The 17206-nt window shown below is 44.2% G+C and overlaps 1 protein-coding gene across 1 annotated transcript in view; it reads left to right on the forward strand.

The window, feature by feature from the left end:
* FAM72A (family with sequence similarity 72 member A) overlaps positions 1-17206 on the forward strand; it is a 63735-nt gene that overhangs the window by 35761 nt on the left and 10768 nt on the right. The window contains exons 2-4 of the mRNA XM_073670690.1: positions 7798-7953; positions 15664-15741; positions 15842-15966. Of these exons, the coding sequence (XP_073526791.1) occupies positions 7802-7953; positions 15664-15741; positions 15842-15966 (355 nt within the window). The 5' untranslated portion in view covers positions 7798-7801. The remainder of the gene's footprint in view (positions 1-7797; positions 7954-15663; positions 15742-15841; positions 15967-17206) is intronic.

The following is a 17206-nucleotide window of genomic DNA, read 5'->3' on the forward strand; positions in this document are numbered from 1 at the left end:
TAGAGCTAGCTCCAGGGCAGCGTGGGGTGTAATGGATGGTGGTGCAGGGGAGAGACGGCAGGACGGTCCCGGAGGAAAGACGGACACTCACACGGGGGTAAGCTTCAGTACCTTTACTGCAGATGGTAGTCAGGTATGGTCCGGGGCACTTGTAGGTGGTGTGCACTTCTGGTCTTGCTCCCCAGTGAGCGGGTGTAAGGCCTCTTTTCTGTATCTTCCTGTCTCTCTCCCTGGAGCTTCTGACCTGCCTGGAACAGGGTCTAGCTCCCTTGATGTTTCTCTCACCCACGATCCCTGGACGCTGGGGCCTTCGTGGTACCTAGTCCTCTGAGTGTGCGCTATTCACGGGTGGACTGAGGGATATAAAATCCTCCTCAGTATGCCGGATTCCTTACTGGGCATAGAGATTCCAATAGGCTCGGGCCCGGTGCCCGGCTTGCAACAGGGGACGAACCCTCTGTGGTTCCTCTGTCCCTCATGGCTCTTCTCTTCCTTCTTGCCTTCTAGCCCACTCTAGGCTCTCACTGGCCAGACTAGCCCGCAGCTTGGGCCTAGCCTGGCTTTCAGCCACACAGACTTCAGCTTGTCTGGTGGTGCAGCATCGTGTCACACTCACTGCTTCCCACTGACTGACTTCCTGAACTCCACCCCCCAGTATATATATACCTGACAGGGTTCCATCTAGTGGACTTGGGTGGAGGTGTCTGCATGTATTGAGGCCACTGGGGAGAATCCCATCTGTGCCTCACCAAGGAGTTCTGTGACAGCCTGCAGCTGCAGGGCGTCACACTAAAATCGCTTGGAAAGAGCTTGTCAACCCGCATGCGGAAATGCATGTGAAGAACGCTTCACATCCGCATGTCCCTGGCAGGAAACCGCATGTACAATCCGCATGCGTTTTTTCTGCCAGGGAGATGCAGAAACGCTCAGGAAAAATCCAGAGCATTTCTGCATCGTGGGCACATAGCCTAAGTGTGCAAGTGGCATATGTGCTTGTGCATCGGGGGGGGGGGTGCCAAACTGAATTTTTGGCCCGGGTGCCAGAAAACCTAGTTCCACCTCTGCCCCTGCTTCTCCCAGCTCCCTGCTCGCCGCCATGCACAGGTAACATTACATACTCCTCTTACTGCTCTGTGACCTGTGGCCTCGGGGGCAGAGCTGACAAGAGGAGACAGGGAGCCGTGCATAGTTTCTAATATTATATCAAATGTAATTCTACTCTTATCGCCCTGTGTAAAGGTTTCTACTCCTCCATCCTACATTTCTGCATGTTTCAGACATATTCCCGCTAGGTGACCTCTATTAGCTCTATAACCCGTCTTTGTTGCCCATAGCAACCACAGTGCAGTTTTCATTTTCCTAAAGCAGTTTCACTAAATAACACTGAGCTCTGGCCGTCTTTTGACTGTGGGCAATAAAGACGGTTTCTGGTTTAGACTGTAAAGGTAAAAGCCAGTTGTAGCTCTAGGTAGGAGGTGTCCATTATAACAAGTATGGACAGAAATATTCATGCTTTTAATGAGAAAACCATTGGTTTTCAGGCTGGTGCTCCTGCTCTCACTCTGCTTCTTCTATCCAGTCAGAGAGGAGGGCAGCGGTTCATCCTTTGACAGGACCAGGCGCACCGTGCCCAAGTCCACCTTTTGCAGTGAGGACAATGCAATCATGCATGCGCCTTCTCACTGCAAAGTGAGAAGAGAATACCCACAATAGAAGAATAGCAGGTATCTTCTGAGCATGTGCAACTTGCAGAGGCGTAGCTAGGGTTTTGGTTCAGGGGAGGGGGGGACGAAACTTCTGAGTGAGCCCCTAACCAGGTAACCCCGATTACAACTATGGTGGCGCACCCTAATAGTGGATGTAGGAGAACCTCAGCAGATGACCGCGCTGTTACTAAAAATAATCTCTATACAAAGACCAGCACTGATATTACCGCCATATGGTGACCATATAGTGGTAGATATCAGTCCTGCAGAACATATAATAGACTACAGTACAGTTATAGATGGTGACGTACAGCTGATGATCTTTCTGATGGAGTCGTTCACTTTTCCCGTCTTTTCCATCTGACCCAGACCGACATGATGACTTCTTCCAGCCACGACTCATCTGCAGAGATTACAACAAAGACACATTTGTCTTTTCCCATTTCCAGCCCCGTCCTTATCTATTCCTAACCTGCACGTATTACTGCACCTGCTGTGTGCGCTCTACATGGTAAAACAAACCTCTAGAATATAGTAATGCCCTGTGCAAGTGCCCTAGAAAACAGTGCCCACATTGTGCCCCATATAAAGTAATAATGCCCTCTGTGTGCCTCTTTGACAGTCACAATGACCTGAGTTCCCCAATAACAATAAGTGGCCACTTTACATTTAATAATGTCCCGAGTCCTCCCCCTGTACAGCTCCCCTCTACATAGTATGATGCTCTCACACTGTATATAGTACCCCCCACACACTATAGTGACCCCTTAGTAACCCCCAAACTGATGGCCCAAACATTGTATAATAACCCCCACACTGTACAAAGACCCCACATTTGCTCCCATACTGTATGATGGCCCCCTCACTGTAGGATGTCCCCTTACTGTAATCCCCACACTAATGGCCCCCTAAATAGCCTCCATATAGTATAATGCACCCCATAGTCCTCCATATAGTGTAATGCACTCCCCATAGTACTCCATGCATTATAATGCACTGCCCGTATGCCTTCATACAGTATAATGCACTCCCCATAGGTCTCCATACAGTATAATGCACTCCTCATAGGCCTCCACACAGTATAATGAACTCCCCACAGACCTCCATACAGCATGATGCACTCCCCATAGGTCTTCTTACAGCATAATGCACTCTACATAGACCTCCATACAGTATAATGCACTCCCCATAGCCCCCCATACAGTATAATGCACTCCCCATAGTCCTCCATACAGTATAATGCACTCCCCATAGTCCTCCATACAGTATAATGCACTCCCCATAGTCCATACAGTATAATGCACTCCCCATAGGCCTCCATAGAGTATAATGCACTCCCCATAGGCCTCTGTGCAGTATAATGCACTCCCCATAGGCCTCCGTATAGTATAATGCACTTTCCATAGGCCTCCATACAGTATAATGCAGCCCCTTAGGCCTCTATATAGTATAATGCACTCCCCATCGGCCTCCATATAGTATAATGCACTCCCCATAGTCTTCCATACAGTAGAATGCACTCCCCATAGTCCTCCATATAGTATAATGCACTCTCAATAGTCCTGTATAGAGTATAAGGCACTCCCCATAGTCCTACATGTAATATAATGCACTCCCCATAGGCCTCCATATAGTATAATGCATTCTCGATATGCCTCCATACAATATATTGCACTCCCGATTAAAAAAAAAAAATTACAATACTCACCTCTCCTCCTCGTTACCCTGTTGCTCCGGTCTCTGCAGCGAGCGTACTGAGTGCCTGCACATCTCAGCACAGCTAGTGCCATGTAGTGACGTCATCGCGCCCGCTGTTCTGAGACGTCAGACACAGAGGGGAATGATGAGAGAGGGAGCATCAGCTGACGCTTCCTCTCATCATTGCTATAAAACCTCCCTCCCCCCCATAGTGTCCACATGGCAGTGCTGGGGGATCGTGTCTCCCTGCTCTGCTGGAGAGTTTAACTGTATCGGCGCGCTGCACAGACCAATACAGTTAAAAGTAGAGTAGCTCTGGGTGGGCCCCTCAAAGCATGGGCCCGGGGTGACTGCACTCTCTGCTACCATGGCAGCTACGCTACTTGCCACTTGTCATAAAAACTACAGGAGGTATCCATGGGCAACCAAGATGGCAAAAGTCTCTGATGTGGGTTTTCAGAGGGAGATATCCGGAGCAGTGGGCACTTTTGGAGATTGATTGCATTTGAAAAGTTTATATTAAGATTTTAAGCCACTGAGCTTTGATCAATATTGTGGGAATAACCCGTAGAGTTCCTGCCCTGACTCTGGCCTTGTTTTCTGTATGATTCTGATAGTTTTGGGATCTGCTCCATTTCTTGGTCCTGGCTGTTTCTGTCGTCTGGCTTCACTTGTCCTCTGGATATGAATCAGAGTTATGTCTCTTGAATTGGTTTCTGTTCATCCTTTGGCTCTGACTCTGGTCTGTCTTCTGACCACAACTTCATTCCAGCACCCTGACTCTGTGCCAGTCTGCTGATTCCGGTCAGGTGGCACTCCACCCTCCTTGTGACTATGCCTTGAGTTGCACATTTTGATCGGCGATTCCTTTCAGTTGCCATAGTTTGCAGACTATTTGCGGGGTTGTGACCCCAAATACAGAATGTGAGTTGTAAGTCACTCCCTGCTGTATTACAAAACATTTTTTTCTGATTCTCTACGATCTTAGTCCTCCATCTACTGAATATATGCCTTCTTAGTTCGCTCCTTGAGGGGCTGTATCGCTGTGATCCCCAAGAAGAAAAGATCCCCTCACTCTGCATTCGTTAGATTTTCTTCTGAATTTATTAATCTAAGATCCAGGTGAAGACAATATCACAATAGCAGTGATGTTTTTCTGCAGTCTGTCTTGATGAAGCTGGTGTACTCATGAAAATCCATGTCAGAATGTCTGTGCAATGCTTTTTAAAAATTTTCTTGCCTGATATTAAATTGAGCATTTATTTTGCGCACTGGATAGAAATAATGGAGATCTACCATGTCTTCACGTGATATTTTCTTCTGTGTGCCAACACTTGGCACACATTACTGAATCAGAAGAAAGTCAAGATTATTATCTGCCTGATGAAGTTTCTGTTTAGATCAACATCTATCCAGATCCACACTATTAGAGTATGTGTACAGTTTTCCCTGAGGCATCTTTTCTTATGGCATTTTCTACGTCTTTTGCCACCAGCGTTTTTTTTTATGTGTGTATTAATAGTGAGCTGCTTACAAGCGGATGTTGCCAGATGAATGGACAGGTCACTTCTTTTAGTCGCTTCACAGATTTGGAAACCTGAAGCAGTTATAAAAAGTTCAGAAAAACTGAACATAAGAAAAGCAAGTTGTTTTCACATTGCTGTGCATTAGAGATGAACGGATTGATTCACATGACTCCGGTAGAGCATCCAGGTCAGTGGTACCTGACTGCTAGATGGGAAGCCCACGAAAATCTTACCTGCTGGCATCACCGGCGTGGCTTTTAATTAGCCAGTACTGGCACAATGTTATCTGTGCATCACGTCGCATAGATGACGTTGCACCAGCCCTAACAAAACAAATGCTGTGCTGGAGCGCAGGCTGGTAAGAGATTTGCAGGCCTCCCATTGACCTGGATGCTCTACCGGAGTCACGCAAATCAATCTGCTCATCTCCACTGTGCTTGTTCTTTTTTGTTGCATTTTTTTAGCACTTTTTCGGGATGGTTCAAGGCAGATAACCTCTGTTAAAGACAACATGTGCATATACCCTTATGATGCTTGGTGCAGTTGGTCACATACAGTCCTGCTCATCGTTATTGGCACCCATGAAGTTTAAAGGGGTTTTCCCATGAACAAAAGTTAATTTTAATCAATAGATCTTGGAATGATAATAACTTCCACAATTGGATGTGTTTAAATAAAATGTTCCTGTGCTGAGATAATCTTATAAATGTGCCCCTGCTGTGTACTGTGTAATGTCTGTCTGACCGTGCAGGAACATGGTCTGATCATACCACATCTCCTGGGCAGGGGAGGATGCAAAAGAGTATACAGACATTACAGCAGGGGGATCACAGCTGATTCTTTCTTTGAAGGAAAACATTGTTTAAAAATAGGCAGTGAAATGTTTTACCTCACAGAAATAATCAGCTGTGATCCTCTGCTGTAATGTCTGAATACTCTTTTGCTTCATCCTCTGCCCCGGAGCTGTGGTATGATCAGACCGTGTTCCTGCATGGTGAGATACAGCCATTGCACAGGGGAACATATATAAGATTATCTCAGCACATGGACATTTTATTTAAACACATCCAATTGTGGAAGTTATTTTTATTCCAAGATCTATTGATTAAAATAAACTTTCGTTCATGGGAAAACCCATTTAAGTGCATAATGTGGAATATCTGCTGAAAAAAATAAATCAAGTGAAACAGTCTTTTTGTATACTAAAGAGCAAATGATAAACAATAATTTAAAACAAAAAACAATGGGAGGGAAAATAGAAAAGCTTGCTGTGACACTGGTATTGGCACCCTTTGCATTAATTTAATATTGAAACACATTTTGACTGGCCTGTGGTAAATCACAAAAGAAATTCACATGTGATTAATTGTCGGTGCCCATGTGACATGAATTAGCCAATGAATGATGACTTCAGTGTTTCAAAAAGCCAAATGGTAAGCCGTGTTCCTTTGTCACAATGGTGAAGACAAAGGAGCTGCCTGAGGACATCAGAACTGCTATTATTAGCGAAAACAAGACTTTCAAGGGGTATAAGACCATCTCCAAAGATCTTGGTATCCCAGTTTCAACAGTGCGTAATGTTAAGTAGTTTGCCAAGCATGTAGCCGTTAAGAACCTCCCTGGACGTAGGTGAAAGAGGAAAATTGACAAGAGATGTCTTCGAAGGTTGGTGCGAATGGTGGAAAAAACATCACGTCAAACATCCAAAGACCTGAATGCCAACCTAGAACAGTTTGAGGTAATGGTTTCAACAAGTACCATACTCCACACACTAAACCAAACAGAGTTTTATGGGCCAAGGAAGAAACCATTGCTGAAGAAAAGACATAAAAAGGAACGACTGATCTTTGCCAAAGAAGACTTTTACAAACCACAATCCTTCTGGGAAAATGTTCTGCGGACAGATGAAACAAAAATAGAGCTTTCTGGCAATGCAAAGCAACAGTTTGTTTACCTACAGCACAATGAAACTTATAAGGAAAAGAAAACCTTACCAACAGTTAAGCATGATAAAGGATCCACAATGCTGTGGGGTTTGCTTTGTTGCGTCTGGTACTGGAGGCCTTGACCATATCACAGGAATCATGAAATCAGAGAATTATCAAGAGATTTTAGAGTGAAATGTCCTGGCGAGTGTAAGAAAACTTGGTTTGAATCAAAGATCAAGGGTCCTCCAGCAAGACAATGACCCAAAGCACACATCCAAAGTACACAGGAATGGCTGAAAAAGAAAAAATGGACTGTTTTAAATTGGCAAGCAATGAGTCCTGACCTCAATCCCATTGAAAATCTTTGGGGGGAGCTGAAATCTGCCATTGAGAAAAAGAACCCTGCAAACATTCAAGAGCTTGAATAAACTGTAAAGGAAGAGTGGGAGAAAATTCCAGCTGAGAAGTGCAAGAAGCTTATAGATGTCTACAAGAAACTTTTGGAGGCTGTCAGCAATGCCAAAGGGTGTGCAACCAAGTATCATTTAGGGGTGCCTTTATTGCTGCACATGCTGTTTATTCTGTTTCTTCTTTTGAAATTGGAACATGGAAGTTGAAAAACAATATTTTATTGTTGTATTACTTTGGACCACTAATTAAAAAATCCTGAGGATATAACTTTGGTACATTTCCATTTATTTCTCAAGATATTGTACAGTCTATGAAAAAAATGAAGGGGTGCCAATAATATAAAGCAGCGCTGTAATGACCAACTCTATGGAATTCCAATAAAAGGCCATTTCCACAGCACCATAGCTGTTAGCCTTCTTTTATAAACTCAGCTGAATAAACTGGAGCCTGGGGAGTTTACAGCTTTTATATTATTTATGATGTCAAGTGATTAATGTATATGTTAATAAAGCATTCTTACACTTGCAGCATCATGTCTTTCGTGGCGTCCATCTTTAAGGAAAAGCAAGTCTGTATCTTGCACTGCAGGTTCTGTAAGCAGGTGCTGAGCACACGTGGAATGAAGGCAGAGCTGCTGGCAGGATCCGACCAGGAGATGTTTTCTACAGATATCCCTCCCACTGAGTAAGTGCACACACCAGCGGTTTCATGCATTCCATCCAAAAAATGCTCCTATAATGACTAGTTTACTCCAGCTGCGGTAAATGCAGCGTAAATCTGAAACAATTATATGTCTGCCTCATAACGAAGGCAATGTTTGTCCGCTCTTAAAAAAGTATCCTTAGCAGGCAATATACAATTAATGTTTTCTATAAACAGCAGTTATATTCTTGTCCAGACTGACTTTCAGACTACAGCAATATGGTCGCCTACGAGCTTTATTACATTTACAGCATTACAGCAATGCCAGCTTAATATTTCCTATGTAGGAGACAAGATCACGGGTGATGTACCGTTCATTGCAAAAAAAGGCAGACTTTTTGCAAGTCTTAAGACTGCTCATGACCACATTTTAAAAAGGTGGTGAAGCTATGTTACAGTAATTCCACAATTAGCCAATAAGTCTTTTGCGTCAAAACACTATTCTTCAAATCCATTAGTAATGCATATTGCAAGATAAAACGATTCATCAGAAAAGACTTGTTCCATAATCTGGCATATTCGCTAATACCAGTGGGGAGTTCTCTTTCGCTTTGAGCAATCATCAGGCTCACAGTTTAATTTTTCCTATCGGAGACATACACAGCCCAATTTTATAGAAAGCCCCTTCATGCCTCCTAGTACATTTTTATAGCTGTAGATACATGGCAGCCATCAATCACTGCTTACAGAGGCTGGGTAGCACTCCTCACATGGATACTATACACTATGGCTGCCACTAGCCCAGGGGTCTCAAACACGCAGCCTGAGGGCCGCATGCGGCCCCTGAGGCTACTTAACGCGGCCCGCAGGCACCGGAGCCCCCGTAATGATTGTGGCCTGGTCCTGAGGGCTGCCGAAGTCAGTGATTCTTTTCAGTTGAATGTTCTACAAGTTAGGGAACAGCATGGGCCATTACTACAAGATGGGGACCAAGATGAGCACATTACTACAAGATGGGGACCAGGATAGGCACATTACTACAAGATGGCGACCAGGATGGGCACATTACTACAAGATGGGGACCAGGATGGGCACACTACTACAAGATGGGGACCAAGATGAGCACATTTTTACAAGATGGGGACCGGGATGGGCACATTACTACAAGATGGGGACCAGCATGGGCCGTTACTACAAGATGGGAACCAGGATTGGCACATTACTACAAGATGGGGACCAGGATGGGCACATTACTGCAAGATGGGAACCAGGATGATCACATTACTACAAGATGGGAACCAGGATGAGCACATTACTACAAAATGGGGACCAGGATGGGCATATTACTACAAGATGGGAACCAGAATGGGCACATTACTACAAGATGGGGACCAGGATGGGCACATTACTACAAGATGGGTGTAACGGGTCTGGGAGGTGGAACCTCTGAACAACTATACAAGGGGGCAGTCCTTGTAAGGAAGCGGGTGGCTCCCAGGAAAGGCGGGCAGGTAGTCACGGCTAGAGACGGGGACAGTCTCTGGGTAGAAGGGCAGGAGGTCACGGCAAGTGACGGGGACAGTCTCTTGACAGGCGGGTGGTCACGGCAAGTGACGGCAGAGCCTCCAGGTAGGCTAGCAGGCAGGTAGCAGGTGGACGCTCCCAGGTGAGCGGGCAAGAGTCTCTGGACAGGCAGGTGGTCACAGCACGTGACGGCGGAGCCTCCAGGTAGGCTAGCAGGCAGGTAGCAGGTGGACGCTCCCAGGTGAGCGGGCAAGAGTCTCTGGACAGGCAGGTGGTCACAGCACGTGACGGCGGAGCCTCCAGGTAGGCTAGCAGACAGGTAGTAGATGAGCGCTCCCAGGTGAGCGGGCAGGCTGGTCCATAGACAGACTGACAGGTGTCAGAAGGCAGACCGTCGGACCCCAGGCTTGCAAGCAGGTAAGCGGATATCAGGCAGGTATCAAGCAGGAATCTGGCAGGTAACAAACAGGAATCTGGCAGGTGACTGGCAGGTAACTGGTAACGGGACCTGAGGGCTGAAGCAGAGTGAAGGCTTTGCAACAACATTGCTCGGGCACCTCCATTTTGGAGGAGGTGCCTTATATATGGGAGGTCCTCCGGCAATTGGCCGGGGACTCCTTAGGACGGCGCGCATGGTCCCTTTAAGAGAGGGGGAGCGCGCGCGCGCCCTAAGCACACTGCCGGGGAAGGAGCGCGTGCCGGAAGCAGCGGGGAGAGAAGCGCTGGAGGACGCCGCGCCAGGAGCGGGGAGGTGAGAGGGACGGCGTCTCTGCCTAGTACGGGGCAGAGACGCCGATGCTACAATGGGGACCAAGATGGGCACATTACTACAAGATGGGGACCAGCATGGGCCATTACTACAAGATGGGGACCAGGGTGGGCACATTACTACAAGATGGGGACCAGGATGAGCACATTACTACAAGATGGGGACCAGAATGGGCACATTACTACAAGATGGAAACCAGGATGGTCACATTACTACAAGATGAGGACCAAGATGGGCACATTACTACAAGATGGGTACCAGGATGGGCACATAAGATGAGGACCAAGATGGAGGACATTACTACAAGATGGGGACATTACTATAAGAAGTTGGTCTCTATTACTATATGGTGTTATTTATAAGAAAAAAAAAATCACTGTATGTGGCCAATTAGGGGACACAAAAAGGAAATAAAACCTGTAAAACCAAGATGAGCACATTTTTACAAGATGGGGACCGGGATGGGCACATTACTACAAGATGGGGACCAGCATGGGCTGTTACTACAAGATGGGGACCAGGATTGGCACATTACTACAAGATGGGGACCAGGATGGGCACATTACTGCAAGATGGGAACCAGGATGAGCACATTACTACAAAATGGGGACCAGGATGGGCACATTACTACAAGATGGGGACCAGGATGGGCACATTACTACAAGATGGGGACCAAGATGGGCACATTACTACAAGATGGGGACCAGCATGGACCATTACTACAAGATGGGGACCAGGGTGGGCACATTACTACAAGATGGGGACCAGCATGGGCCATTACTACAAGATGGGGACCAGGGTGGGCACATTACTACAAGATGGGGACCAGGATGGGGCATATTACTACAAGATGGGGACCAGAATGGGCACATTACTACAAGATGGAAACCAGGATGGTCACATTACTACAAGATGAGGACCAAGATGGACACATTACTACAAGATGGGGACCAGGATGGGCACATTAATACAAGATGAGGACCAAGATGGAGGACATTACTACAAGATGGGGACATTAATATAAGAAGTTGGTCTCTATTACTATATGGTGCTATTTGTAAGAAAAAAAATCACTGTATGTGGCCAATTAGGGGACACAAAAAGGAAATAAAACCTGTAAAACTGTACCATAGCCCATAAAATGAATGCCATTTAAAAGAATAAAATAAAAAAAATAAAAATGTTCAGTAAATGATCCAAAATGTGTATAGAAAAAACAATATGGTATCATTAAAAATTTCATATCCTGCAAAGAATGATGCCCTTCAAATTTACATTTTTTCTATGTGTGGCCCATATACTTAGCCGAGTTTGAGACCCCTACACTAGCCAAACAAAACAATGGGCCAGATTCACAATGACAGCCTGAGGAAAATTTGCCAATTTTTGAAAAATATTGTTATATTTAGTTTTAGACCTACAGTAAGGAAAATAAGTATTTGATACACTGCTAATTTTGCAAGTTTTCCCACCTACAAAGATTGGAGAGGTCTGTAATTTTTATCGTAGGTACACTTCACCTGAGAGAGACAGAATCTAAAAATAAAAAACAGAAAATCACATTGTATGATTTTTACATAATTAAATTGCATTTTATTGTATGAATTAAATATTTGATCACCTACCAACCAGCAAGAATTATGGGTCTCAGAGACCTGCTAGCTTTCCTTTAAGAAGCCCTCCTACTCTGCACTCATTACCTGTATTAATTGCACCTGTTTGAACTTGTTACCTGTGTAAAGACACCTGTTCACAATCTTCCTTGGTCTGAGGCTCCATGCAAGATCTCACCTCATGGGGTAAGGATGATTCTGGAAAGGTCAGGAATCAGCCCAGAACTACACGGGAGGACCTGGTCAATAACCTGAAGAGTACCACAGTCTCAAACATTACCGTTAGTAACGCACTATGCCATCATGGATTAAAATCCTGCAAGGCATGCTAGATCCCCCTGCTCAGGCCAGCACATGTCCAGGCCCGTTTGAAGTTTGCCAATGACCATTTGGATGATCAAGAGGAAGCATGGGAGAAGGTCATGTGGTCAGATGAGACCAAGATAGAACATTTTTGTATCAACTCCACTCGCCATGTTTGGAGGAAGAAGAAGGATGAGTACAACCCTAAAAACACCATCCCAACCGTGAAGCATGGTGGGGGAAACATCATACTTTGTGGGTGCTTTTCTCCAAAGCGGACAGGACGACTGCTTCGTATTGATGGGAGGATGGATGGGGTCATGTATCGCGAGATTTTGGCAAACAACCTCCTTCCCTCAGTAAGAGCATTGAAGATGGGTTGTGGCTGGGTCTTCCAGTATGTCAATGACCTGAAACACACAACCACGGCAACTAAGGAGTGGCTTCGTAAGAAGCATTTCAAGGTCCTTGAGTGGCCTAGCCAGTCTCCAGACCTGAACCCAATAGAAAATCTTTGGAGGGAGCTGAAACTTAATGTCCAGCGACAGCCCTGAAACCTGAAAGATCTGGAGAAGATCTGTATGGAGGAGTTGGCCCAAATCCCTGCTGCAGTATGTGCAAACTTGGTCAAGAACTACAGGAAACATCTGATCTCTGTAATTGAAAACAAAGATTTCTGTACCAAATATTAAGTTCTGTTTTTCTATTGTATCAAATAGTTATTTAATGCAATAAAATGTAAATTCATTATATAAAAATCAAACAAATGTGATTTTTCTGGATTTTTTTTTAAGATTCTGTCTCCCACAGTTGATGTGTACCTATGATAAAAATGACAGACCTCTCCATTCTTTGTAGGCGGGAAAACTTGCAAAATCGGCAATGTATCAAATACTTATTTTCCATACTGTATTTATTCTGTGTTTTAAACACTGTCACTCCACAAAGGGGCATGGCAGGGGTGCCCACCTAACTTTTTATTTTTTCTGGACAGTTTAACAAAAAAATAACAGACACACAATATTTTTTACAGACACATTGGAAAATCATAATAAATCATTATGTTTATCAGTGATCTGTCTACAGCCCAGAATATCTGATATGAAGACATCAGCTGCACTCACTGTAAACTGTAAAATGATGATAATTATTGTCAATATAATCTGTATAAATTTCTTCAGCTTCAAAACAATAACGGAAGCCTGAAATTTTTTTACAGACAGGTCAAAAAAGTGCCCTATTTTTATGGACTCTTCTGGAATTTCTGGACGGTTTTCAACCCTAGGACATGACTTTATATGCACCAACGCTTGGCAAAATTTTTGTGCAAAAAAAATTGTCAATAAGTAAACCAGTAGTGTGTAAAGGTGCGCCAAATTTATCATCCAGAGTGAGCTGCTGTGATAAATTTGGTGCATTTTAAGTTCACTCAATTTAAAATGAGGCAGAATTAGCAATTCTGCCCCAATATTCTCTTGTGCCGTTTGGGCTAATAGTGCACTAGACATGTCTCCTTACAATGTTGCCATTTTAAGCTTCATTCAGATGTCAGACCAATTTTCTACATATAAAACATTCACTGAGTTTCATAAGTGCTTTAAAACTGATGCTCAAGCTTCTCTTATCAAACAGTCTGTGTAAAACAGACAGCAGATGGTTGGCATCAGAGTGCTGTCCAATTTCTTCACAGACTCATAGACTTGAATTGGCAAGTTTGATCAAAGACTCTTATCGAAATTGGACAAGTCTCCATAATATTGTGTAAACCACTCGGTCTGCAAAAATATACAGACATGAACAGCTCCATAGACTCCATAAGAGTTCTGTATGTGAAAAACATGGATAGATTTTGTATGAGTAAAACTGACGTCTGAATGAGCCTTTACGATAGCAGTGCCCTCGCGGGAGAAATTTAAGGCCAATTTCCCATGCTCAACATCAACGATCGAAGTGCGGGCCGGCCACTGGTCTCCTGTTCCGAAATCAACAGCCTCATGTACGCCTATGAGTCTGTTGAGTTAGAGTCTAGAGACTGTGACTCAACAGCAGCTGGTCCGGATATTGCAGTCCGTACTCAAACTGTGACTGATGGGCATGTGAAACTAGCCAAAGACCTCCGTACTGAAACTGTGAATATTGGACTTGTAAAACTACCCCAAGACCTCCATACTCGAGCTGTGAATGTCGGACATTTGAAACTAGCCCAAGGCCTCGATACTCGAACTGTGAATGTCGGACGTTTGAAACTAGCCCAAGGCCTCCATACTCGAACTGTGAGTGTCGAACGTGTGAAACTAGCCCAAGACCTCCGTGCTTGAACTATGAATGTCGGACGTGGGAAACTAGCTCAAGACCTCAGTACTCAAACTGTAAATCATGGACGTGTGAAGCTAGCTCAAGACCTCTATACTCAAACTGTGAATGTCAGACGTGTGAAACTAGCCCAAGACCTCAATGCTCGAACTGTGAATGTTGGACATGTGAAACTAGCCCAAGACCTCCGTATTCCTGTGAATTCCGGACATGTGAAATTAGCCCAAGACCTCCGTACTCGAATTGTGAATGTCAGACTTGTGAAACTAGCCCAAGACCCATGACAATTACCAAAGGAGAACTTGCGTATACATGTCATGTAACCTATACAGTTTTGCATATTCCCTGCGGTTGAATTCTGGCCTAGAAGAGATATATCAAGTTTCTTGGTACAAAACGCACAGAAGTGCTGTAAATAATAAAACCGTAACTTTCCTTTACATTTGACAGGTGTACCCTATGTAGTAGCTGTAAAGCTATTGGCATGTACTGTGATCAGTCCATAGTCGATGTGAGGTGGGAATATCTTCTTTGATCTGATTAGTTGCTAAATGTTACCTCGCATTTACATTACATCTAATTTATTAAAAGCCTACACAAATGACGGCACCAGATGAACGCACAAAGGAATTTTCCCATTGTCTTTTCATTTGATTTATACATTTCAGTTTATCATTTTCATCCAGGCGAATGGCATGTAATCTGGATGTGCATGAAGGAACGTGATCTTTGATGTGTAAATTTTTTTTATAGAGATTGTTTTTCATGTGCATTGTTGCATTGGGTTTATATTTTCTGCTTGGTGTAGTGCAACTGAACACAGCCCTAGCACATGCCCATACTTGTCTGCACCATGCATCATTCCTATATATGCTTTTAATATGCTCTGCTGCTTCTTGGAATCATACCATTTTTATTATAAGTCTAATGTGTTTTCTGTGCATTTTATAAAGACAGATGCTTTAGACAGAATTTAAAGGGGACCTGTCAGCTTGAAAATGCTGGCCAATCTATAGGCAGCATGTTATAAAGCCGGAGGAGCCAGGCGGATTGACATATAAGTTAGTGGGAAAATATTCAGTATAAACCTGTATTTTACTAAGTTTAATCTCAGTTCTTACTATGCTGTACAGTCAAGTGGGTGGTGTTAATACCTCTGTATTAGTGTCCGCAGAGAAAAATTAGGAAATACACCTGTCTCTAAATGTAATAATGTTTTCTCCTCCCTAGTTGTGTAGACTTTGTGGGCTGCTGCTATTACTTTGGGGCATGCCGATGCAAACTGAAGAATATAGCCTGTCTCACATGGTAATTATGGGGAAAAAAGGGCTTTTCAATGTGTCGTCAACTAATGATATACATCTACTGTATACTGACATACACGTCGGGTTTTTTTTTACAATTGCAGCGGTAATGAAGTTGGCTATCATGTGGTGGCTCCATGTCGACCTTGTCTGTTGTCTTCTAATAATGGACACCTATGGATGTTTCATAGTCATTATGCAGTCAGCATCAACAGAATGGATGAATCCGGTAAGTATAATGCACCACCTTGCTATAAGACGGGGCTGCTGCTTTCACTTTCATGATTATTGTTCTTATCAAATATTCTGATTTAAAGAGAAGCTATCACCAGATCAAAAGTGGCCAGTTTTTACTCTTGTTTCCTTTTCGCTGCTCCCCTGAGTATGGAGTTTTTTTCTTTTTTTAAATCCGCCGTATGGTTCCAGAGATATCTGTCTTTTTATTTTTTAAAGGAATAGGTGTTTACCAAGGCAAGCATATAGGGACAGCCACCATATGTGCTTGGGCGCCATATCGCATGCCTCTATTAGGGTGCCAAACTCCACAGTTAGGCAGGGTTATTTAATAGGGCAGAATAGGGAAAGTATTTTTCTCATGTTTGTCCTCCCTAGCTTCATCTATTAGAGATGAGTGAATCGATTTGCAGGACTTTGGTCCAGCGTCCAGGTCAGTGGTACCTGGCGGCTAGACGGGAGGCCCACAAATCTCTTTAACTTCCAGCGTCCCTGGCATGGCTTTTGATAAGCTGTGGCTGGCTCGACATCATATGAAGAATCAAATGCCGAATTGAGGACATCGGAAGGTAAGAGATTCGAGGGCCTCCCGTATTGCTGCCAAATACCACTGACTTGGATGCTGGACCGGAGTCCCGCAACTCAATCTGCTCATCTCTAGTGGATGGGAGATATGTATCACAGAGGTGGTTGTCTTCTGATGTAAACCTGGAGTAATGCTCTGGTACACATAGTACTAAGAGGGGTTAATTGGCCATGGCAGGGCTGGATTTAATGTGAGCAGTAAAGAGTTGGGTGGGACAGCTGCTCACCATATCTCCACCCCTGAGTGTGGTTCACATTGTAAAATGGGGCCTGTTTGTCTCACAAGTGTGTGCATAGAGGTGTGCAGACCTCCATGATTGTGTGTCTTTGCTAAAGGACTAAACGGTTGGACTCTAACCCAAGCGGATGAACCTGCACTATTGTATGGAATTTTTACTTTATATTTCACTTTGTGCCGGACAAAGGCTGTATTTAAGTTTCCCTGTGATGCAGTTTATGACAAGTGAAAGAGTGATATAAACCAGCCAGACTTTTAAATAGAAACAGTTCCTATGATATCCCGCTCTCGAGTGAGTAGCATTCTTATATATATATATTGTAAGGCAGCGCTCGTCATCATACTGGGGGTAACTCGCTTCGCTGCGTCAATCAATGCACACGTGCAATGTCTTTACGTTTTTCACACAGTG

Source organism: Phyllobates terribilis, unplaced genomic scaffold, assembly GCF_046119375.1.
Source record: "Phyllobates terribilis strain yellow unplaced genomic scaffold, ASM4611937v1 Scaffold_2__4_contigs__length_985480577, whole genome shotgun sequence".
Taxonomy (NCBI): Eukaryota; Metazoa; Chordata; class Amphibia; order Anura; family Dendrobatidae; genus Phyllobates; species Phyllobates terribilis.